At 27.6% G+C, this 23,800-nt stretch overlaps 2 protein-coding genes across 11 annotated transcripts in view; one reads left to right on the top strand and one right to left on the bottom strand.

Moving 5' to 3' along the window:
• LOC122506825 overlaps positions 1–23,800 on the top strand; it is a 59,350-nt gene that overhangs the window by 12,444 nt on the left and 23,106 nt on the right. The window contains exons 1-3 of one of the 4 annotated variants that reach the window (XM_043619171.1): positions 18,973–19,112; positions 19,592–19,769; positions 19,941–20,091. The exons of 2 other annotated variants lie outside the window; for them this stretch is intronic. In XM_043619171.1, the coding sequence (XP_043475106.1) occupies positions 19,616–19,769; positions 19,941–20,091 (305 nt within the window). In that variant the 5' untranslated portion in view covers positions 18,973–19,112; positions 19,592–19,615. Of the gene's footprint in view, positions 1–18,972; positions 19,113–19,591; positions 19,770–19,940; positions 20,092–23,800 lie in introns of those variants that run through there. One more of the 4 variants, XR_006302038.1, reaches the window with a different exon arrangement.
• LOC122506816 (probable Rho GTPase-activating protein CG5521) lies at positions 118–18,679 on the bottom strand. 7 transcript variants are annotated; one of them, XM_043619153.1, is made up of 29 exons: positions 18,388–18,679; positions 17,244–17,354; positions 16,910–16,927; positions 16,403–16,574; positions 15,743–16,100; positions 14,709–14,983; positions 14,161–14,455; positions 13,706–14,070; positions 13,185–13,401; positions 12,839–13,046; positions 12,551–12,682; positions 11,910–12,137; positions 9,631–9,821; positions 9,238–9,336; positions 8,844–9,128; positions 8,512–8,637; positions 8,244–8,411; positions 6,994–7,104; positions 6,753–6,911; positions 6,425–6,595; positions 5,939–6,302; positions 5,659–5,807; positions 5,419–5,594; positions 3,337–3,796; positions 2,765–3,051; positions 2,451–2,587; positions 2,122–2,247; positions 718–738; positions 118–325 (listed from the first exon to the last, which is right to left on the bottom strand). In XM_043619153.1, the coding sequence occupies exons 1-29, from the start codon at positions 18,491–18,493 to the stop codon at positions 168–170; spliced, it is 5,673 nt and encodes a 1,890-aa protein (XP_043475088.1). In that variant the 5' UTR covers positions 18,494–18,679; the 3' UTR covers positions 118–167. The 7 variants fall into 7 exon arrangements, 6 of the variants coding, with proteins under 6 accessions (XP_043475088.1, XP_043475090.1, XP_043475093.1 ...); XM_043619155.1 differs by having other exon boundaries at positions 11,910–12,119; XR_006302035.1 differs by having other exon boundaries at positions 251–325; positions 2,067–2,247.

The raw sequence follows: 23,800 nt of genomic DNA, 5'->3' as shown, positions 1-23,800 counted from the left end.
GAATAAAAAAAATGAAAATAAAGTGTTAGAATTTCTTCTCTAAATTTTTTCAAAACTTTTGTTTTTCTTTTTGGTATTGATAAATACCTAATAAGTAAATAATTTAAAGTACAGTCGCTGAGTTGAACAGTTTATTAATAAGCGCTAAAAATATTTGTAACCCTTCTTCATGTGTACCGTGGACTATCAGGTGGTGTAGGTTGTGAAGTGCCCCGTAATTTCGGGCCACTTTTGAAAGACATTTTTTTCACCGGTCTTGGTGATATTCCGTGTAGAGTGTTTTCTTGCGTGTCACTGCTAAACCAAACTCGACTTCCGTCCGAAACTAAAAAGAAAATTATTTTTATAGATGGAATTTCTAATAAGAAATTTTAATTCATTCACATTAACGAAACTTTCTTTCTTTAAAAAATTCCGAGAAAAATTCGAAAACAAAATAATACGATTTATCGGTAAAAATTTATAATAAAAAAATATTTGTTTAGAAAATTAGTATTTTCACAACGTTTATTTGAATTAATAAAAATTTAATTTTGTGAATGAATTAAAAAATGATTTGATATTAATCTTAATCAGTAAAAAAGAATGTGCAGCTTAAAGATAACACTAAACTGAGACAAAAAGACGACGAAATTGGATAAATTTGTATGTGAAAATAAATTATAAATTATGCTAAAGCTAAGCTAATTCTAAGGTGAAACAATTTATAGACATTACCTCGTAATAGATTTTGTAAAACTGTCAAAAAAGAAGAGACGTGAGACTTTTGTCAATGCGTTTGGATGAATGATGAAATTGAGGATTTGTGATAAGCAAAAAGATAAAGTATAAATAACATTTAGCGAGGAAGCAAATAGGCGACAAGAATCAGTTTATAGGGTTGAATTTTCATTTGATTAAAAATATTTTCCAATTTAGAGCTATTTTTCTTCTATTAAATTTTAAATGATCGAATTTCTATTCCATCGAATATTTTCTATCGAAATTTTAAATTTGTTTACTTAATTTCCATTTTGTCGAAATTCTAAATTACAAATTATATAATAAAATCAGCAATATTTACAACAAAAAATATTAAAAGAATAAAATAAGATTTTAATATTATTCAAACAATTTTAATTTAGAATTTTAATTCCTTTGACCAATATTTACTCTCTAAATCTGAATTGGTGGAGAATTCCACTAATTTAATAATTTAAATTAGTAAAAAATAAAAAAATAAAATTTATTTTTAAATATTAATTTCAATTTTAGAATAATTTTAGATTCAAGATTTAAAAAAGTAAATTCTTAACTAATTTAGTAATTAATTATTATATTTATTGTTTTTAAAAACTACTTTAATAAAATTATTTGCAGGTATTCAATTATTTTCAATACAATTTTAATAAAATTTCTCAAAAGAATTCAATTATTTTTAAAAATTTGATAAAATTCTTCGGAAAAATTCAATTATTTTAAAAAATTTTGATTGAATTCTTTATGAGGATTGAAATTTTTTTAATACAATTTTAATTAAACTACTCGAAAAAAATCAATTACTTTCGATTTAATAAAATTCTTCACAGGAATTCTAATACTTTGATAAAATTCTTCGCAGAAATTCAAATACTTTGAACAATTTTTATAATTGAAAATTTAATTATTTTTATAATTAATAAAATTCAATTGGATTTTCAATTTAATTGAATTCAATTGAAAGAGAATTGAATTATTTCCATAATTAATAAAATTCAATTGAATTTTCAATTTTCAATTAATTTTGACTTATTCCGATTTAGAGAGTTTACATATTTTGGATTTTCGGTTTTAATATCAATGAGAGAAAAAATTTTTTTTTTTTTTAACAATTTTGGGTATATTTTGCTTATTAGAATAAATAGATAAAGTGCATGGAATAGAAAAGAAAAAAGAAACAGTTCATAAATGAAAAAATTTCGAATTCGTTAAGTTTAGAAAATGAAAGTTAATTATCGTGGATGTGGAGAAGGAAGACGCAAAAACGATTGTCTCTCAGTAGAAAGAGGAGAAGCACCAACAAATTGTAACTATCTAATAATACTAACTTGCCAAGTGGTGTTAACGGGGTGAATGTGGGGGTTAATGGACTGAATTAGTCACCTCTGTTGGCGCGATTTTCACTGCTTGCCGTTGAACTGCTTCGAAGGCCTGATCTGCCTTGATTAGAATCTATGAGCGCCGCAGCTAAATTCGATGATGCCGCAGACTGTACGCTCATTGTCGATCCTATTTAAAAACAATTTTCCATAAAATAATAATAATCATTACTTAAATAAAAATCAATTATAATCAATTCGAAAAAAATTGCAAACTATTTTTCTTTTCATATAATCAAGAATTTAGGTACTTTAAAACTGTTTCCAATTTTAATCGAAAATGGAAATTAATGGAAAATTGAAAATTAATGGAATTTATTTGATTTTACAAACCCGAGACGGATGATGATCCACTGAATGGACTTTGTGGTTGAATAGGAGAGTAAACATTAGCCGCGAATTCTTCAAAGGTCATTGGTTCTTTGTGATTCTTTGTCACTGTGTCAATTGATCGCGCCCTCTCCTCATAGCTGAAAAAATTATTTTTTTAAAATTAAATTCCACTGATGGAATTTTAATTTTTCTCCTAGGAAAAATTTCGTTTTCTTAATAGAAAGTTAATTTACGTAATTATTCCTTATTTTTAATTAGTGATTCGACATAGATTTTTTGAAAAGGAAAAAAGATTCTGCATAGATATTACTCACTAGTGTTGATAAAGACTGAGAGTCGATCTTTTAGCTCGACTAGCTGCCAAAGCTGTGGTTCTCACTAATCCGGGTAGAATTTCATCTTCCACGATGCACTCATCGAATAGGGGTCCAAAGAATGGTATTTCTGATTTTCGGGATATTTGAACTCTATATAGACCATTGGGAAGTGGATAGATGACTATTAATACGTCACAGAATTCCGTGGGAATTATATCGCGACGATAGTCTCGCCAGTGTTCTGACCACACAATGTGGATTTCATCGTTACCTAAATGTCTCGTCTTGAAAAGGATTTAAAAATTAAAACAAATAGTTCTTTAAAATTAAATTTTAAATAAATAAAATTAATTCAATTGATTTTAAATAAAGTAAATTAATTAACTTAATTTTAATTAACAGGTTTGTCACAGGTCAGGGAAATCAAGGAATTTAGGGAAAAGTCAGGGAAATCAGGGAAAAGTCAGGAATTTTTTATTAAAGTACTGGAAAAAATTAAATTTTGGAGACCCTGATTAAGTATAGAGAAATAATGAGAAAATAGAGGAAATATTTGAGTAGATTATTACCTTTTGCAAGAGGCTTTCCGGACTATCGGAAGGCATTCTTGTGGCGACATGGAAAAGCACTTCGGAAAAGGAGGTGGCAAAATACGGAGCTGTTAAGCCAGAAGCTTTGCCTGGTATAAGTCCTCCGAGGAAACCCGTATGAGATTCGAGTTCAACTTCCCAAGCTAATCTTGCGACGAAATTCTCGTATTCTTTACTGGCAGTTACATTGCTCAGAATTGAATTCTTATCCTCCTGGCCATGACTCACATAAATTACTGCCATCTTATGAGTCTCTCTCGATCGTTGATTATCCAGATTTCGTAATTCGCGAAGTAATTTCTCATTTTTCGATAGAATATGAAGTCTTCGCCTTTGCTCCCAACCGGATAGACCCAAATGCGAAAAAAGCAAACGACAATGATGAAATGGAGGTGGTGGGAGACGACACACTGGCGGATTCACTGGAGAAGCACACATACTGAAAAAAAGATTTCTTAATTAAAATGAATTTGCGTCTTGTAAATATAGTTCTGTTTAATAAAACAAGTTTAGAAAAATTATTAAAATTAATTTTAGGAAAAAAATGATAATCTTTTTTATGTCAGTAGTGATCAGGGCTCGAAACAGTGAAAATATTTAAAATTACGGACTTTACGGACTATATTATTTAATAGTCTCCACCCTTTGGTAAAAAATTTTAAATTATCTAAAATTAACAAAAATTCAAAAAACCGAATTTCTTAAAATTCAACATTTTTGCTTCTCTTTTATGGCATTTAGCTTCACTATTTTTAGGCTCTTCAAAAATACTTTACTTATTTAATAGTCTCCATCCTTTGGTAAAAAATTTAAATTTATTAAAAATTATTAAAAATTCAAAAAACCAAATTTCTTAAAATTCAACATTTTTTCTTCTCTTCTATGGGATTTAGCTTTATTATTTTTGTGCTCTTCAAAAACACTTTACTTATTTAATAGTCTTCATCCTTTGGTAAAAAATTTAAATCTATTAAAAATTATCAAAAATTCGAAAAACCGAATTTCTTAAAATTCAATATTTTTTCTTCTCTTCTATGGGATTTAGCTTCATTATTTTTGTGCTCTTCAAAAACACTTTACCCAATTTTTTATCTTAGTCCTTTAGTAAAGAATTTAAAATTATTAAAAATTATCAAAAATTCGAAAAACCGAATTTCTTAAAATTCAACATTTTTTCCTCTCTTTTATAGGATTTAGCTTCATTATTTTTGTGCTTTTGGAAAATACTTTACCCAATTTTTTATCTTAGTCCTTTGGTAAAAAATTTAAATCTATTAAAAATTATCAAAAATTCGAAAAACCGAATTTCTTAAAATTCAATAGTTTTTCTTCTCTTCTATGGAATTTAGTTTCATTATTTTTGTGCTCTTCAAAAACACTTTACCCAATTATTTATCTTAGTCCTTTGGTAAAGAATTTAAAATTATTAAAAATTATCAAAAATTCGAAAAACCGAATTTCTTAAAATTCAACATTTTTTCTTCTCTTCTATGGGATTTAGCTTCATTATTTTTGTGCTCTTCAAAAACACTTTACCCAATTTTTTATCTTAGTCCTTTGGTAAAAAATTTAAATCTATTAAAAATTATCAAAAATTCGAAAAACCGAATTTCTTAAAATTCAATAGTTTTTCTTCTCTTCTATGGAATTTAGTTTCATTATTTTTGTGCTCTTCAAAAACACTTTACCCAATTTTTTATCTTAGTCCTTTGGTAAAGAATTTAAAATTATTAAAAATTATCAAAAATTCGAAAAACCGAATTTCTTAAAATTCAACATTTTTTCTTCTCTTCTATGGGATTTAGCTTCATTATTTTTGTGCTCTTCAAAAACACTTTACCCAATTTTTTATCGTAGTCCTTTGGTAAAAAATTTAAATCTATTAAAAATTATCAAAAATTCGAAAAACCGAATTTCTTAAAATTCAATAGTTTTTCTTCTCTTCTATGGGATTTAGCTTCATTATTTTTGTGCTCACTTGTTCGAGCCCTGAGTGATAGATAAAATAAAAATTGTAATTAGGTTTGTTTTTAATCTGTAATCTTTAATTAGCATAAGAACCTGATGTGCTGATTCCAGTTGTTAATGTGCTCTCGTTCAGAATTGCGTTGACTGAGAATAGTGGCAATTGTTTCGCTTTCGAGATGCTGACCCTGCGGTGAATTAGCAGGTGAATTTAGTGCTAGTTCAGGATTTGTCAACACTTCCGGACTGGTGTGCCCAATATATTGAAGCAACTATATTAAGAAAGAAAGTTAATGTTTTTTTTGCAAAATTTTTTCGAAGTGTCTAGAGACTTACATCGTCTAAATTATCCATATCACTAGCGGCATTCGCAAAGGTCGGTAAAATGTGAGGTTCTCGATGTCTCATTGTGTGACGTGGAGGACAACTTACTGCTGGCAGTACACTCGTTAATTCTTCTTTTTCTGTTCTTAATCCCCAATCGACTACAAAAAAGAGAAGAATTCGGATTAATTCGTAATTTAACTACTGATCGATAATTATTCATTTATTATTTTATTTTATTTGCTTTTTTATTATTTTATTTGTAAATGTTTATGGTTTAAAATTGTGCTACCTGACTTTATTCCAGGCATTATGATGTCTTCATCGCTTGTTGGTTGATTGTATAAAATAGAACTGTCCCAGGAGGCTTTGCCTGTTAGGTCTCTTAGTAAAACTCTCACGACGCAGGGAGCTGTTGTCAAACCGGCAGTGACACCGCCTCCTGGTGCATCAAGTGTTTCTAATTCGATTAAGGACATTATCACGGAACTTGAAAGCATTAACATTTGAATGTTCGGGGCTTGAAATACTGCCGATGAAAGTTCATCGCTGTCTATTCCTGGAACATCGTCAAGTTCCACGACTAAAGATGATAAACGCGCTGCGCCAATTCCCATTGGAAAATGTCCGAGATGATTCACTAGGTGCATCATCACCTGAATTCGTTTGAAATTTTAATAATAAAGTATTATTAATTCATTAATTAATTAAAATAAATAATAATAAATAATAGATAAAAATATGGCTAATTAGTTCTGATATCTGGAAATTTACGTACCATCTTAGCTGCTAGTTGAACAGATTGATAATTCCCTCTTCGTGGAGATTTAGAAGATGATTCATAGGCTAGATTATCTAAAGTGATATTAGGATCGAAATCTTCAAATTCGCTGCTCTTATTTTCTTGCAGATTTTTGCTACTCTTGTTTTGTACAATATTGTCCAAAACCTGAGAAAAGAAATATTTGTTATAATCTAGTTTTTTCTATATGTTCCTTCTTTGTCTATAAAAATTGTATTCTATGTTTTTTCAATTCTTCAAATAGTTAGATTTTTGAGATTTTTTGGATTTTAGAAATGAAATAAATTGTTAAAAATTTTCTTACTGTGAATAAAGTTAATAGAAGTGATTTCCCTTGATGAACTTGTTGAAGGAGATTTGGACCAAGATGCATGGCCCATTCACCCAAACAAAATAGCATTGATATCGTTAGAGCGCTACGCCTTTCTGGTATTGTTGTTCGACCCAAAGTTTCCGATAAGTTCTAGAGGATTTGAATAAAAAATACGAATGATTAGAATTTATTTCAGTGATAATTGTTTACTCGAATATTGATGTTTAATTACCTGAATTATTTTTGCCGGCATGTTTGGATATAATTCCAGTAGAATGTCAGCTTTGTCGCAGAGTAAAAGAAGACAGTCACATGCCACTTGTGCTACAGTTGCGTGAGTCGTCTGTAAAAAGAAAATGTTAATTTTAATTTAGGTTTTCATAATTGAAAATTCTTCTCCTGGTTAGATAGAAGCTTTTAAATTAATGCTGGTTTAGTAAAATCCATCAATCCATTTAGTGAAATTCGACACGGAAAAAAGTTTTTACCTGAAACGACTACAAATTTCATTGTATTATGGAATTTTTTCTTTGAGTCAATTAATTCTTTCGCTATTCTTTTTGCTAACATCATTTTGTAAAATTTTTTTTCTGTCAGTTTCTGGGGCAAATTTTTTCCGTGGATTTATTTAAAGCAATTTTTTAAAATTTTATTTTATTAAGCTAAGAATAATTTTAAAAATATTTAAGTCATTTAAAAATTTTAATTTAAGTCATTTAAGTGATTGAAAATTTAATTAAAAGTCATTCAAGTGATTAAAAATTACCACTTAAATGATTAAATTTTATTTAAAATCATTAAAATTAATTAGAAGAAAAAATCTAATTCGATTAGATTAAAAATAAAATAATTTTTTAGCAAATTGAAAATAGAAATACAAGATTTGTTAGTTATTTAGAATTTAGACGATTAATAAAGCAGGAGCGAATGAAAAATTTTCTGAGATAACGAAGGAGATGGACGACACTGAAACGGCAAATTCTGCGTATTCTGTCTGTACCTGATTAGCTAGAAGAAAATGGAATTTGTCCTTGCGTCGTGCGGCTTGTCGTTTCCTTCGACTATTTGATCCAATGGAACACTAACATCACTAACATTAAAGCGTCCCTACTACCTTTTGCTTAAATTATTATTTTTTCCAAAAAGCGTGCATTTATTTTCGTTAAAATCAAAGATCTTTAGTAGTGAATATTTAACCCTTTGCGATATTTAATCTTGACGTTATTCAAATAATATTTAAATATTTGCTTATTTAAATTTTGTTTCCTCCTAGAGGAAGAATTATATTTTGTAACGTAATTGAATAAACATCGTCAGATTGCGTCGAGCAAATATACAAAATTTTAAGAATAAATAATTAGTTGTGTCGAAAAAATTACAATCTACTAGGAATTAATATTCACTAATGAAGTGCAGAAACCCAAAACCAAACTAAACATTTCTCTTTAGAAAGAATATTAACGATGACAAATTCTGACTTACCCTGAGTGCTAAAAGAAGAAGCATTATAGCTTCGGGAATAGTTCGGTGTTGAGATTTGTTGGACAGTTCTCGATAAATAAACATTGCGATACTGGAAAGAGCAATGCATCTCGCAACACCTGTTGGCTCTCTTTTACAACTTCGCATTAAAATTGACACAATATGATCCTGTAAAAAGAAGAATTATAATTTAAGACAAAATGATGAAAGGAATAGAAAGAAGAGAATGAAAGAAAAAAAGAATATCTTTCTTCGAAAGACTTTTAACCTTTGCAAAGGGACAAGTTGTCGTTAGAATATCCGTTCTGTCAGGTTGTAAGACCGGTAATTTTGATGCTGTGCTCGGCAAGGATAATAACGATCCAAGAATTGATACCGCTTCCGTTCTTGGTGCCTTGATTAAAAAAAGAAAAGAATTCTCATTCAAGAAAAAAGATTATCAAAGAAATATTTTTAATTTAATTTAAAAATTAAAATTTGAAATTCTGTTTCAATTTCAATAGAAAAATAATAATTTACTGATTTTAAAATGTGGGAAAATAAAAAGATAAATTGTCTTCTACTTGGTTTTCTTCTAATAAAACAAAACAAGAAATATACCTCGAGATCTTGACTGCTGAGAATGACATTTGCTGCCTGTATGTAGTCGAGAATCAAAAGACTCGAGCCAGGAAGATTTAAACTGAATAATCTCGGTCCTGTGTATTTGACCAAAGCGTGAAGAACTTTAGTGTCGTTACTTGAAATTCCATTGTGTACGGCTCGATAAAAAAGTGTCAAGTGTGATTTTGGCAAACTGATATCAAGTGGTTGGATTGTCAAGAGACAAATTAGACGATAGGCTGCTAATTTTCCCACTTCGTATTGCGGTGGCAATTGAATAGCCTAATGGAACAAAATTAATTCAGAAAATATTAAGGATCGAAAATTAATAATAAAAAATAATAATTTTTTATTATAATTTAATGAATGAAAAATAAAAAAGTTTAAATACCTTAAAACACCAGGGAGCTATTACTGTTAAAGGAGGGATCAGTTCTGGGGCTGGAGGTGTCACTTGGTTGTCGCCGGAAACTCCTTGATTTAATCGTATCTAAATATTGCAAACAATGAAAAATTAGAATTCTTCAATTAGACAATTTGAACAATTTTTTGAAATTTGTTTTCTTTTATTAAATTTTTTACTTTTTTGTTAAAATTATTATTTTCATGATTTGATTATTTATTAATTAAATTATTTAATTTATTTACTTATTTAATTAAAATTATTATATTGTAAAATTATTAGCTTTGATTAGATTTCTTTCACGCGAGAAAAATTTGTTTCTTGAAGAACTTAAAAGTTACGTTTGTTTAAAAAGTTTCAATAAAAATAGTTTTTTCTTACTTTTATAAGAGTTTGCGCGAGCTGAACAAGATAATCCATAACTTGTCCATGAAGTGAAGGATCCTCAATATTATTAACATCACCCAGAGCTGATAACATTCTTCGCCATAAAACAACAGCCACGTCGGGTAACCATCCTCGAACACCACCACCCGCCATAACCGATCTTTTCTCAGACGCGTCATTTGTATCTGTGAAATTAATTTTTAATTTAAGAAGAAAATAATTATCCAAAGAAAGACCAGGGTGTCTACTATTTTCGTTTAACAAAATTCCCGGTTATTTCCCGGTTTTTCCCGGCTATATCCTAATTTTTTCCCGGTTTTTTTTCTTATCAAATTTAAATTTAAATTTGATTTCAAACATAAATAAATCATTAAATTTTTTGAAAATAATGTTTTTTTCAGTAATTTTAATTAAAAACTTGGAAAATACTTGAATTAAACAAAGAATTTTTTCAAGTTTTTAAAAATAATCTTGTCTCTTTATAATTATAATTGAAAATTGGATTTTTCAATTTTATTAAAATCACATTGATAATAATTGAACTTCTGCAAAGAGTTTTACTATTTATAAAAATAATTGAATTCTTCCAAAGAATGCTATTATTTATGAAAATAATTTAATTCTTGTGAAGAATTTTATTAAAATTTTTGAAAATAATAAGCAGCAATAATTAATTCTTTACTTAATATATAATAAACATTTAATTTGCTCAAGAAATAAATAAATATCATTTATTTGAACATTCAGAAATTTGAAATGATAAAAATTTAAGAGAAGTTTAATAATTATAATTATTAAATAATAATAGAATAGTATAATTTTTAGAAGCAAAAAATTGATTTAAAACTGTAAGAGGGACTTTAAATTTTAAAAATAAGATTATAATTATGGTCACTAACTTCCCTTGATTATTTTCGAAAAATTTAAATAAAATTCTTTAAAAGAATTCAATTATTTTTCAAAAAAAGTAAAAAAATTTCAATGATTTGTTTAGCAAAATTCAATTATCTTGAAACAATAGAATTGAAAAATTACAACAATTTTATTTTTTAGACTTAAAAAAAATTTTGCGAAAGTTTAATTTTATTAAACAATTTTAAGTATGTATATTTTTTTAAAATAACTAATAAAAATTTTAATTATTAATCTTCGGAGTAAGAAACATGAATACATTAGAATTTTACTCTTTATAATATTCAATTATTAATCAATTATTAAATTAAAATACTTTGAAAATTCTATTTGTTAAAAAGTTTCTAATGAATTTCTTTAACAAATTTAATTACATATTTTCAGTCGAATTTCACAATATTTCTATTAACTCCATAATTTTTTTTAAATTTATTTACATAATATATTTGAATTGGTAACTGATTTTTTATCATCAAATTAATTATTTTTAACTAACTTAAATTTAGAGAACAGTATAAATATCTATAAAAATTGAAATAAAAATTGATTTTTTAAAAACAAATTAAAATAATAAAACTTTTTTAATTTTTGTGAAAAAATTCCCGGTTCGGTATAAAATTCCCGGCTAATTCCCGGTTTTTCCCGGTCAAATAAAATTCCCGGTTATTTCCCGGTTTTCCCGGAATTCCCGGTTAGTAGACACCCTGAAAGACATACGTGTTTTCTCACCTTTCGCTAATTATCATAAAAAGAAGAACAAAATAATTATAGTTTCGGGAATTGCAAAAAATTACATTTATACATTTAAAAACTCGATAAACAATGAAATTATATTTTTTCAAGCAAATAATTAAAAAATTAGTAATAATGATTGTTGTTAAAAATGATAATTAAAACTTAAAAAATTACACTCTGGCAAAAGGGTAACACACAAAAAAATCAAAACGGAAATTTGGAAATTAAAAATAGAAGCTTTGGACGAAAGTAATATTCAGTTGTAAATCAGAAACGGAAAAATTTAGTATTTTTTTATAAAATTATCGAGTAAAAAACTTATCAATATTGGGGGAAATTTTGAATTTGAAATAACAATTTTGCCACGTGGGGAAAATGGAAAATCGAGAATTATGAAAATAATTTGCGGCTAACCGATTTTTAATTATTTGGGTTGATAAAAATTATTTTTCTAAATCTATTTCGTTTTTTAAGAAATAAAAGACTAAGCGTAATTTCGTTTTTCAAGAAACAAGAATCAAAGCGCAAAGTTCTCTGGGAAAATCAAAAAGCAACAGTCGTAGATCGATTTTCCTAAAGCGTAAAAAAAGAGAGAAAGAAAGAAAGAAAGAAAAAAAAATACGTACCAATACTGCTACCATCAATATTTTCTATCTGAATGGGACTATCCTTGTTACTATCGACTCCGCTGCTTGGCGTTGGAGAAGGACAACGTGGTGATGACGGTTCACTATCAACCATGATGACACTGTCCAATGATTTAGCACGTCTGCTGATCAATCTTTTTCCACTCGATGTATCTGAATTATTTGCTAATAATCTCGCCATGTCTTGTTCTATGGACAAGGGAAGAACTGCACCGCGAGGAAAACGATTGTTTTTAGTCGACAAAAAAAAGTAGCAAGCAAAACATCATTAATAACTTGACGAATAATTTTCTCTTTATAAAAAAAAGAAAAAGGGGATTTTGAAAATTCTAAAAAAGAAAAGACTTTTTTAAAAATATAAAACACAAAGCACTTGACTGTTTGGATTAATTGTTAGAAATGAAGAGTTTGCTGGCTCGTAAAGCAGAACATGAGACAGGATATTTTTAACTCACTTCGTACAAAAGCGAAAAATAAAGATTATGATATATATATAAAGCGGCACACTTGGGACGAATAGAGAACACATTTTTTAATATGGATTTTTAATAAATTACGGGTAAAAAAAATAAAAAAATGCACAAAAAAAAAAATGAATTTGGAATTATTTGGAAACTTACTCGGAATTTCTGAAGGAATTGTCGTATGTCGAGTTCTGTGGGATTTTATCCGCGATTTTCCTATGTAAAGACTGTTGTCACTAACACTTCGTGGCAGTGGACGAACTTTTCGTAATTCCCGGAATGGATGATCTGAAATTCGATTCAAAATGTATTTTAATTGTTTAGTTATTTTATTAATTTATTAGATTAATTAGAATTATTAATTTGTTTTTAGAAACAGTTTTTTTTTTTAATTAAATACTATATTTTTTAATTTGGAATAGTTTTCGATTTATTTTATTTTACCTGTGGTACAATCTTTAGAAGATTGATTAACCTCTTGACCAACGCTTCCTCGTCTGGGAGGTTGAACACTTCCTGTGGATGCCGCACGACATCCAACACCTCGGCGTTTTTTCGATTTTTGCTCACTTAATCTATCCAATGGTAAATCATTTAAATCTAGATTGTAAACGTGTCTCGCGAGGACTCTCGTCAGTGTATCCAAAGTTTTCTGCAAATATAAGAGAAAGAAACATGAAAAAATAAATAAAATACGAACAAATTTAAAAAAAATAAAAAATAATACATAAAATACAAACGTAAAAACATAAATAATAATTTTATAAATTAGAAATATACAGTAAATTACCGCCCATTCGCGAATTAGATCTTCCCATTGTGTTAAGGAGGTTAAAACTTGAAGGAACTGGTCCCAGAGTTGTGTGGAGATAACAACATTTAAATTAGCTTTTATCCACGTGACTATTAGTGTTTGGAAAATTGCAGGCGCCAATTTTCCGCCGATACTTTCGTGATTCTTTCGCTTTTTCCCGCTAAGAACCAAGGATGTTATTTGTAACAATACCCTGAAAAATGAATTTGGAAAATAAATTTTTCAGACACAATTTTTTGAATAAGACAGATGAAATAGAAAATAAAATACGTATAGGAATTAAAATTGCAATGAAAATTAATAAAATTAATAACATTTAAAAAAATAAAATATAATTAAATGAAAGAATAGTGACAACAAATGATAAATAAAAGAATAAAATATAAAAATAAAAGAATAATTAATAAAAGAATAAAATATAAAAATAAAAAAAAGAATAAATTAAAGTGTAAAAATTAAAAGAAAGAATTCTATTTTTTGGAGAGAACGTAATTTACCTGAGGAGCTGCTCCCAGGTGGAGGGTTCGAGTCTGGTGTGCATGACAACGTAACGATATACGTTTAAAACTCTTTTGCAACTATCAATTTGCTCCTCTAAAAGCGATGCGGACGCATTACCTCCAACTGATTCTAAGAAAAAAACATTGGACGCTTGAGTAATAAATACTTGCAAAACACTTTGCAATCCGGCTCTAACAAATAAATTTTCTCGATGAATTGCTCCTAAATAAGAATCATTTCGGAGTCGAGTGTGCCTCTGATATTCCTGAGGACTTTTGTCAGCTTCTTCTCTTTTATGACAGTCTTCTAAATCTCTTTCCCTATGTCCATCTAGTGGCTCCAACATAAACGGTGGAATCTCCTTAAAAATTTTAACATTTTTAACACTTGAATATGAATTTCTATTATTTTTCTTAAATTTATTTATTTCTATTTGAAAATTAAAACTTACATTCATTTGTATCCAGTCTTTATATGCGCCAATCGCTTTGCGAATTGCTCCAGCGTGCGTGAAATCTAATAAAAATGCCTGTCGATACAATTCGTGAATGAAATTCACATTATCCCGGTTGCCGTATAAAACTTCTCGAACTAAGGCTACTGCCGATAAGGCACTGTCCTCTTGACTCAAACTTTCATGTTGACTTGGATTTGATTCGGGCGATAGTAAATTTGAGTCTGTTGAATTTTGATGAACGGAAACGCGACGTAAATCTGGTTCTGCACTTTCATCATTGGACGTTGAACTGTAATTAATTGAATATTATCATAAAAATTAAATATAATTTTTATTATAATAATAATGATTAATATTGACAATCATTAACTAAGCATTACTATAAATATTGACTGAAAATTACTAAAAACATTTGACAATGATTTAGAAATTAAATATGTACTTTCGTAGTTCTTTCTTTTCGTTGTAGTAAAAAAATAGTAAATAGTAAAATAATGAATTATTAAAGTGAAGGTATTAAATATTGAAGATGGAAAAATTACCTTTGAGAGAGTTGAGCGAAAGGGCCCTCTTTTTTGGTGACGTGAGTGTAACTTGCAATCCATTTGATAAGAGCTACCTTACAGAGAATATAATTATCGTTCTGATTAGTTGGCTTACGCATCATTGGCAATTCCAAGTTTGGTTTGTAGAGAGAAAAATTGTCACTAAAATCCGGACAAATGTAACGAAGATAGGTGGCTTTAAATCGTTCGAGTAAAAACTGAAAGGATTTATACTGTCGCGTATGTTTATCTCTCCATTCTACTTTCACTACCTGCAAAATTAGGAATTTATTTGATTAGAAGATTATTAAATTAATTATTAAATTAAATTAAAATCGTGATTAAATTCTTTTCAAGAATTTCTTTGAATTTTTTGAAAATAATGAAGTTTCTTCAATAATTTTAATCGGAAATTTTCAAAGTACTTGAATTTTCTGAAGAATTTCTTTCAAGATTTTAAAAAAAAATTGTCGTTAAAAATTAAAATTAAACATATTTGATTATTGAATTTGATTAAAATTGTATTGAAAATAATTGAAATCCTGAGAAGAATTTAATTATTTATAAAAAATTATTGAATTCTTTTGAAAAAGTTATTAAAGTTTTAGAAAATAATTGAATCCATCCGTAAAATTTTATTAAAATTGTATTGAAAGTAATTGAATTACTGCAAAGAATTTTACTAGATATTTATAAAAATAATTGAATTCCTGCAAAGAATTTTACTTGTATTTCTAAAAATAATTGAATTCTTGCGAAGAATTTAATTTACGGTTTAAATTATTACTCATCATAAAAAAACGGATGTAAAAAATTATAAACAATAATATTTTATTACGTACTTAATAAGAGAAATTTTTTAAACTTTGAATCTGAAATTATTCAAAAGTTTGAAGTTTATATTTGAAAATGAAAAATTTTGTAATTTGTATATAACAATAACAAATTGAATATCATGTTTCGCGAACTAGCGCGCGTAACATTTGCCATCTTGAATAATAATTTTTGTCAAAAAAATAGATTAGTTTTACCTGAGTGACCATGAATTCCATTAAGGCTTCCAAAAATTGAACTGTTTCATTATCGAGAGGTTTCTCTCCACTTTGAGGTGGTAAAATTGGACCTCCGTCGACCTGACTTATCGGTCCATGATTTATATTTCCGTCGTGAAAAATTGTCTCCGATAATTGTGTGTCGTAAAAATCTCTTCTATCTTTCTCGTCGCAATTTGCTTTTGGTGTTGTTCGAGAATTTTTTCCATCTGACTTTCTTTCTGATTTGTAGGGCGACGGTTGTCGTGGAGGAAATCCAGGCACTAGACAAGCAAACATCTGGTGAATGTGATCCGGAGCGTTGTCTCCCAATGCTTGGTACCATAGAATAAAGTACCTGAAATAAATTTTTATTTTCTATGAATTATTGAATTATTGATACAATAATTAATTAATTCATTTATTATCAGTAGTAGTTGAATTTAGTTAATTGTATTTTTTAGATTTTAGTTCTTTTCGAATTTTATTATTTAGGGCTCGAACTAGTGAAAGTATTTTAAAATACGGCCTTTTTTTTAATTTTTCATCCTTTTTGAATCAAATTACGGATTTTATGGACCTTTTTTTTTAAAAAAACTGTTTTTTCTGGCTTGAAGCAAATTTACTATAATAATCGCAGAATTATTTGCAATAATTGACCTTATAGCCTGTCGGCGAAGTTTCCAACTGTTGCCTGGATGCAACAGCTTGTGCAAAATTCTGGCTAAACTGTGACATTGCCATCTTCTGTTGAGTAATTCTGGCAAAAGTGTTAATACTTTTTCCAAGAGTTGTAAAACTTGCTCTAATTCCTCTCTATGTACCTTGTGCACTAGAAATTTGAATTTTATTAGAATTTGAAATTATCCTCATTCATAATTAATTGCAAATATTTTAAATCGATTGAAAATTTTAATTTATTGAAATAAATCAATTATTTTCTATAAATATAATAGTAGAAAATTAAAACTATTTTTTTAAACTACTAAAAATAATTCAAATAAATTTAAATTAATACCAAAAAAACAAAACAATGGAAAATTTTTAGCAGATCTCAAACTCAAATCGAAAATAAAAAAAGCAAAAGTTTTAATAACTTGTGAATTTTTATTTTTGCAACTATTATTATTCTTTAAGATTAAAAAATAGAAAGCAAAGCTTACTCACCAAGATGGAAGGAAAGTTCTGTCAGCAAAGATTGTCAAGAATAAGCATAAAAAATATATTAGTAAATAGACCCTGTTATTAATATTGTGGATTACTTTAAAAGAATATAATTTTTTTCACTTTCTTTTTTGTGGAAAAATTAAAATTATTATAAATCATAATTTAATTTTAGTTATTAATCTGATTAAAAAATAAAATTCATTTTGTAACTTAAATTTTAAATTAATTTTTTACTTCTTTAAATAAGTGAAAAAAATTACGATTTAGTTAGAAAAAGCAAGCATTTTGGAATTAGTTTATTGTGAGATAAAAACTTGTTTTATTTCAATCGTACCACGTTGACGAAGATTTGCTTCAGCTGAGACAAAACAGTCGTATAAAATGAAGTAAACGTGACTGAAATTTCCTTCGAAGAAACCTTTTGCTTCATCGATATCCACATTATCTGTAAATTAATATTTTGTATTATTTTAATGATTATTAATTTTCATATTTAAAACTAGAATTTGCCGGGAATAAATTACAATTGAATATTCGTTTAATATTTAGAAATTTATTTTAAATTCTAGTTTAACATTTTGATATTATTCCATGAAATCAGAAACAGATGTGAATGCATTAAAATTGAAATGTCGTAATATTAAATACGAATGTAGGTCAAAATGATTTTAACAGGCAAATAATTTGATGATTCAGTAATTTTATAATAATGAAGAATTTCTGAAATCAACAAAATTTTTTGATACTGTAAAAAAACTCTAATTTTTAAAATTAGAGGAATTTATTTACTTAATATTTTTAGTAAAATTAAAATAAATTTAATAAATTTAATAAATTTCAAAGGATTAATAAGGAAAAATTTTTTAAAGGATGAGGGAAAAATTCGAAATTAAGTTAAATAATAAAGTACTTTGAGGGTAACATAATAAGGTCTACCTTTTAAAATAGTTTATAAAGTTTTAAATATAATTTATTATTTATTATTGAACTTCTACTTTGAGTCATTTAATTTTTAAACAACTGGAAAAATTCAAGGCTTTCATTTGAAATGATTAGTATTTGTTGAATTTAAATTTCAAATGTTTCGATAACAATAAAAATATTTTTTTACAATCTTGTCAAACAATAATAAAATAAAAAAAAATATTGCGCAATATATATTATTACAGTTTGTGACAGAAGTTGTACAATGATTATTGTAAACAAAGTATTGTTACACGTAGATAATAATTAGAAGCAAAAATATTTGTTAAAGTGAATATAGAATTTTTTTCTTGTGTCTATTTGTTTCTCAGGGATTTGTGATTACGTGGGAAGTACTTGAGAGAATATTTTTATTCCTTTCCCCGATACCCCCCTTGTCCATAATAGGATTATGTTTCTTGAGGTTAGATGGAACTGCAGATGACAGATGAATAGATAAACAAATAATTTGACAGCAAGTGAATAAATGACATTTTCATTAATTTTCACATTACCTAAAACAATTTTTAGATGCTTGAACCTCGTGGCACTATCTTTTTTAACGTCCTGGATCTTGTGGGTTGACTTTTTGACGTCTACGTGAAGTTTTTTGCTGAACATGTTTTAATGCGTGCCGCGACCGGCCGCCAGAATAAAATTTTTCATCGAGTGCACACCAAGTGGTCCACATGGATTACAGACACTCAATCACTCTTATCACAATTCTAAATTAAAAAACAACCCGCTGTTAATGTTTAGCGTCAAATGTCGCGATCCACACTTTTCTTGTCGGATATACGTGGCAGCCATCTTGCCATACTTCATTCTGACAGTTTTACCAACCTTGTTTATTTTCTTTCTCTTTTAATATTTTTAATTATAATTTTTAAGTCGTACTGAATTAATGAATTAGGTGAAATTGATTTGATTGTTTAATTAATTTTCTTGTGTGGGATATTGTAAAAACGAGTTGTAATTTGTTGGGATTGTATATTGATTTTTGAATTTCGCGCCACTCTGAAGTTGGCTCTGAATTGCGCGATTGCGCGTGCGCCATAATGATTTAAAGGGCAATAAACTTTTATGATTTTTATAAACAAGGAATTGCAAATGAGCTTGTGTTATTAATTAATTGTTTTGCTTAAAGTTTTCTGAGTTATTTTGAAAGAAAAATTGTTTACATTCTCTGTTGTTTTATGTAACTTGGATTTGATAATTGATTGCTTTTTTGATTATGGAGGTTTGTTTTGTTTTGATCATTTATCGTTTCAACATGTTAGAAGAATGTATCAGGAAAAAAATTTTTTTTTTACATTAAAAAGTAGGATTAACAATGAAAATAGAATTGATTTAATTGTAATTTTGAAGCAATTAGAATAAGTTGATAAAATTTAGTTTTTTATTTAGAATATATTTGAGTATTTTTTAATTTTGTGATATGGTAACTGCGGGAATTGAATTTTGAACATAACCTAAAAATTTTTTCGATTTAGAGTTTTAGCGGTTAATTGTTACTCATTTTAATTATATGTAAAATGAATATTATTTATATGTGGGCATAATTATTTGAATTAAATAACACATTATTAGATGAAAATTAAAATTTTAACTACAAAGAGTTGCAAATTTTCGACATTTTTTTCTTCTTAGAAATAAATAAATAATAGATTTATTCGAAATTATTATTTCTTTTTGTAATTAAAATTCCATAAATTTCAGAATTATGAATAATTTTACTCTAAAATGAATCAAAGGAATGAAAGTAATAAAGTATTTACGGAAATTATTTTCACAAAAACGACAAGTAAAAGTGAGGCTAAAAAAATTAATGAATTTTGGAAATTGATTGATTCTCAGAATGATATTAAACCATTTGTGGTAGAGAAGAAATTAAAGAGTGAGTTTTTGAATATTTTAATTAAATACCTATAATTATTATTTTTTTCCGATTGAATGATATTTTCTTTATATTTATTTATATTTTTTTGTATTTTTGAAAATATTTTTTTATATTTTTTTTATATTTTTTCAACATTGAAGTTTAAATGATAAAGATTTAATTATGTAGATCCGACATCATCTGAAATTAAAGATGAAACATTAGCATGTGAAAAAGAGAAATGCGATGAAAATTTTCGTAAGGATCGATTATTTAAAATACTTGGATTGGACAAAGTTCCTCCCTCTACATCCAAATATAAAAAACCATTTAAAAAAAAGTAAATTGTTTCAAATTTATAAATTATTATAGTTATTTATTTACCAGAGAGAAAATATTTTTTTATAACTTTTGTAATTATATTTGCAAAATTATACATAGTAATTAATTTTTTTCTTTCAATGTTAGGTATTTAATTTAATAAAAAATTAATTTTATTAAATTAAGTAAATTTCTACAATTGAAAAAAAAAATAATTTAAAAAATACAATTATAATAAATAAATAAAATAAATTCAAGAAATTTATTTATTTATTTTAATTATATTTTAATTTTTAAATAAATTTTATATAAGTTAATTTTTCTAAATATAATAGATTTATATTAATAAACTTTTAATTATTAGTATAAATTTTGAAAGATATAATTATCTTTAAAAATTTGTACTGATAATTAAAAATTTATTAATATTATTACACTGAAAAAAATTTATTTTATTCAAATAACCGATTACTTGTCTATTATTAATTAAATATTTACTTGAATCAAATTTTTTTTTATTTAAATTATTTGATTCAAATACTGAAATTATTGATTCAAATAATTATTAAATTAAAATTTAATTAAATTTAATTTAAAATTTAATTTTTGATTAAAATTGATTTAATATAAATAATAATTATTTGATTTAAGTAAATTTTTATTTGATAATAGACAAGTGATTGGTTACTTAAGGCAAATGAATTTTTTTTTAGTGGATATTTATATTATTATTTAATATTTTCATTTATTGAACTACAATATTGAAATGATAAATTACTTTATAGAAATGATAACTTAATTCTATCCGATATGGTGGAACAGACTTATGAGGAAATAAATGACGAATTGAAGAAATTTGAAACTCGGTTGGAAAAATAAATGATCAATATAAATTTTTTGATAGAAATTCTTCATTCTATAGAGAACAGAACAGAGCTGTTCATTTTATTTTCATCTTGAAATTGCGAGAGTCCATTTTGAACAATATAAATGAAGCATATATATGGAAGGTTCTTGACTGTATTTTCGAACAAAAAAAAAATCGTTGGAAAATTGTTGATTTTAAATGATAGAGGAAAAAGTATAAGAAGATATGTATGTTATATATATAGGATCAATTGAAGAAAACAGAAAATTCGTTGAAGCGAAATTCCCTCCTGCCTATTAAAGTGTTTGTTCCATTGATCAATTCATGTCTCTATATCATTGAATTGAATCATAATGATTGGTAAGGTTTTTAAACCTTTATTGTTATAAATTCTAAGTATATATATATAGAGAAGATGGAGTAGGAAAAAAGGTGAACGCCTTTTTTTTTTTTAAAGCGATGATGATATATATAGGCGCATGAATTTGGTATCAAATTTCCACGATCTAGGAGACTTGTCCTGATTCTTGATCAAGTAAGGGCAAGGTGCTCAGGAACCTTGGGCCCATGAATGGAACCGGTGGTCCCAAAGTCGATCGCCGCACGACATCTGGTCCCTTCTTAGCTGTTCACGCATGCGTACATGCACACCAAATGGTCAATGGACCCGCTTTTCATATTATCGAAAAATAAGTCAGGCGCGGATAACAACCAAAAGGTTTAAGGTATTATGTTTCATATAACTTTATAATTAGAGCACCTTTAAGAGCCCTTGAAGAAATATACTTGATTCGAAAGAAAGGATAGATTATAATGATAAATCAGAATTTTGGGGAAATTGTTTAAATTGAATTGTTGTTGTCTTTTAATGAAAAATTAAACAGTGCGTTGAGAATTATGTCTTGAAACATGTGAGAAATAAAATTTTTTGTGAAAAAAAGGATTTGGAGCGAATTTATTTTTGGTAGTTTTTAATTTTGGTCTTTTTTATTATTGGTCTTTTTAGTTATTGCTCTTTATGGTTATTGGCCTTTTTTGGTACTGGTCTTTTTTTATTATTGGTCTTTTTTATTATTTGTCTTTTTTTGTTATTGCGGCCTTTTTTAGTATTGGTCTTTTTTATTATGGACCTTTTTTTATTTTTGGTCTTTTTTGTTATTAGTCTCTTCTATTATTAGTATTTTGTTATTGCTCGTTTTTATTATTGATCTTTTTTGTTATTGGACATTTTTGTTATTGGTCTTTTTTTATTATTGTTCTTTCATTATTGGTCTTTTTAGTTATTGCTTTTTATGCGGTAATTGCTCTTTTTGTTATTGCTCTTTTTTATTATTATCGTAAAATCCTAGTTTTCCTAAGAATATCAAATTGAGACAAAAAGCGAATCAAAATGTTGCTTCGCAACACTTTTGATTCGCTTTTTGTCTCAATTTGATATCTATAGAAAAACTGTGATGGGACAATTTTATTGTCGGTCATTTTTATTATTTGTCATTTTTTTTCTTTAATTCAAATATCGTCGATGATATGCGGTCTCAATTGTCGTTTGGCTGTCGATCGTCGCGTTTGCAGTTCCGGTTCGCAGATCGCACACCGGATATCAGCCATCGACCGCACCCGGCCTTAACTTCCCCTTGGCATTTGTTTTTTTTCTTTTCGCGGAAGTAAGATGGCTGAATAATTGCAAACGACGTCTATACGAAACATGCCGAAAAGATATTGTCTCGAGAGGGGTTGAATTTTTGCCCCTTCATATCGATCCTTTTGCTTGTAAGTTTTCATTCATCTATATATAATATATAATGTGCGTATATTCCCAAAATACAAACATTCAATTATATATTATATCCTACTTGACGGCAGGGATAACGAGGGTGCTCGTGAAAAATTTTACAATTTAATATTTTTGACGCGCAAATTGTTCTCAAATTTTTTATACCGCTGGGAAAAAATATGTATTTTTTTGGGTATTTTCAATATTTATCGCATTTTAAATTAATTGCTAGTCAAGTGTTAGCTAATTTTCTAATCATTTGATAGAACTGCAAAAGTGGAGAACAAGCTACTAAGAAAAGCGGCTCCCCACCATGCAGACACTTCCCCTTCCACTTTATCTCTCGACCCCGTCGCACTACTATAGTGGGGGGACGCTTCTCTTCTCGCTTGCAACTCATTTTTCCAGACTAACCTACATTTTGAATAAAATTTGTTACTTTTGATGCAATTTTTAAGAAAAATTAATTGAGGCCTTGGATCCAATAACTCGCCCGACGCTCGAAGCCACGCGCTAATACCAGTCGGGTAGCAGTGAGTGACCCAGAGGCGCTCACTGCTCACTGACTGGCAGTTGCGCGTTCCTCCGAGCGTCGGGCGAGTTATTGGATCCAAGGCCTCAATTTAATAATTACAATATAATTCGTCGAATAATTAAAAATTGAAGTTAACGATAGTTCCGAGTCATAGGTTGACTCGTAAGTTATTTTATATTTCTATTTATTTTTATTTATTTATTTTACAATAAATTTTCTACAATTGCGAAATTTATATAAAATTTCTCGACATATCAAATAACAAAATACATCTCTCGAAGAATAAAATAGCCACTTGTTAAATATACATTATCGAATTATTTTGCAAGTGAACAATCAGGAATTGAGAAGAGAGGAGAATCGTTGAAGTGAATTCATTGTTTCGTGATAATCGGAGACGAACGAGAGTCCGTTGATAGAGATTCGACGAAGCAGCGACGTTTAATCGGTGTTGGCCCGCATCAGGTTGATCGAAGACCCCCCAGTCGGGTGTTTGAAGGGCCTGGGGGTTTTCGACGGGGTAAAAAAAAAGGGGACTTGATGGCATATAA

Source organism: Leptopilina heterotoma, unplaced genomic scaffold, assembly GCF_015476425.1.
Source record: "Leptopilina heterotoma isolate Lh14 unplaced genomic scaffold, ASM1547642v1 Lhet_44, whole genome shotgun sequence".
Taxonomy (NCBI): domain Eukaryota; kingdom Metazoa; phylum Arthropoda; class Insecta; order Hymenoptera; family Figitidae; genus Leptopilina; species Leptopilina heterotoma.
The sequence above is the reverse complement of the archived record's forward strand: the minus strand, read 5'-3'. Positions and strand labels throughout refer to the sequence as shown.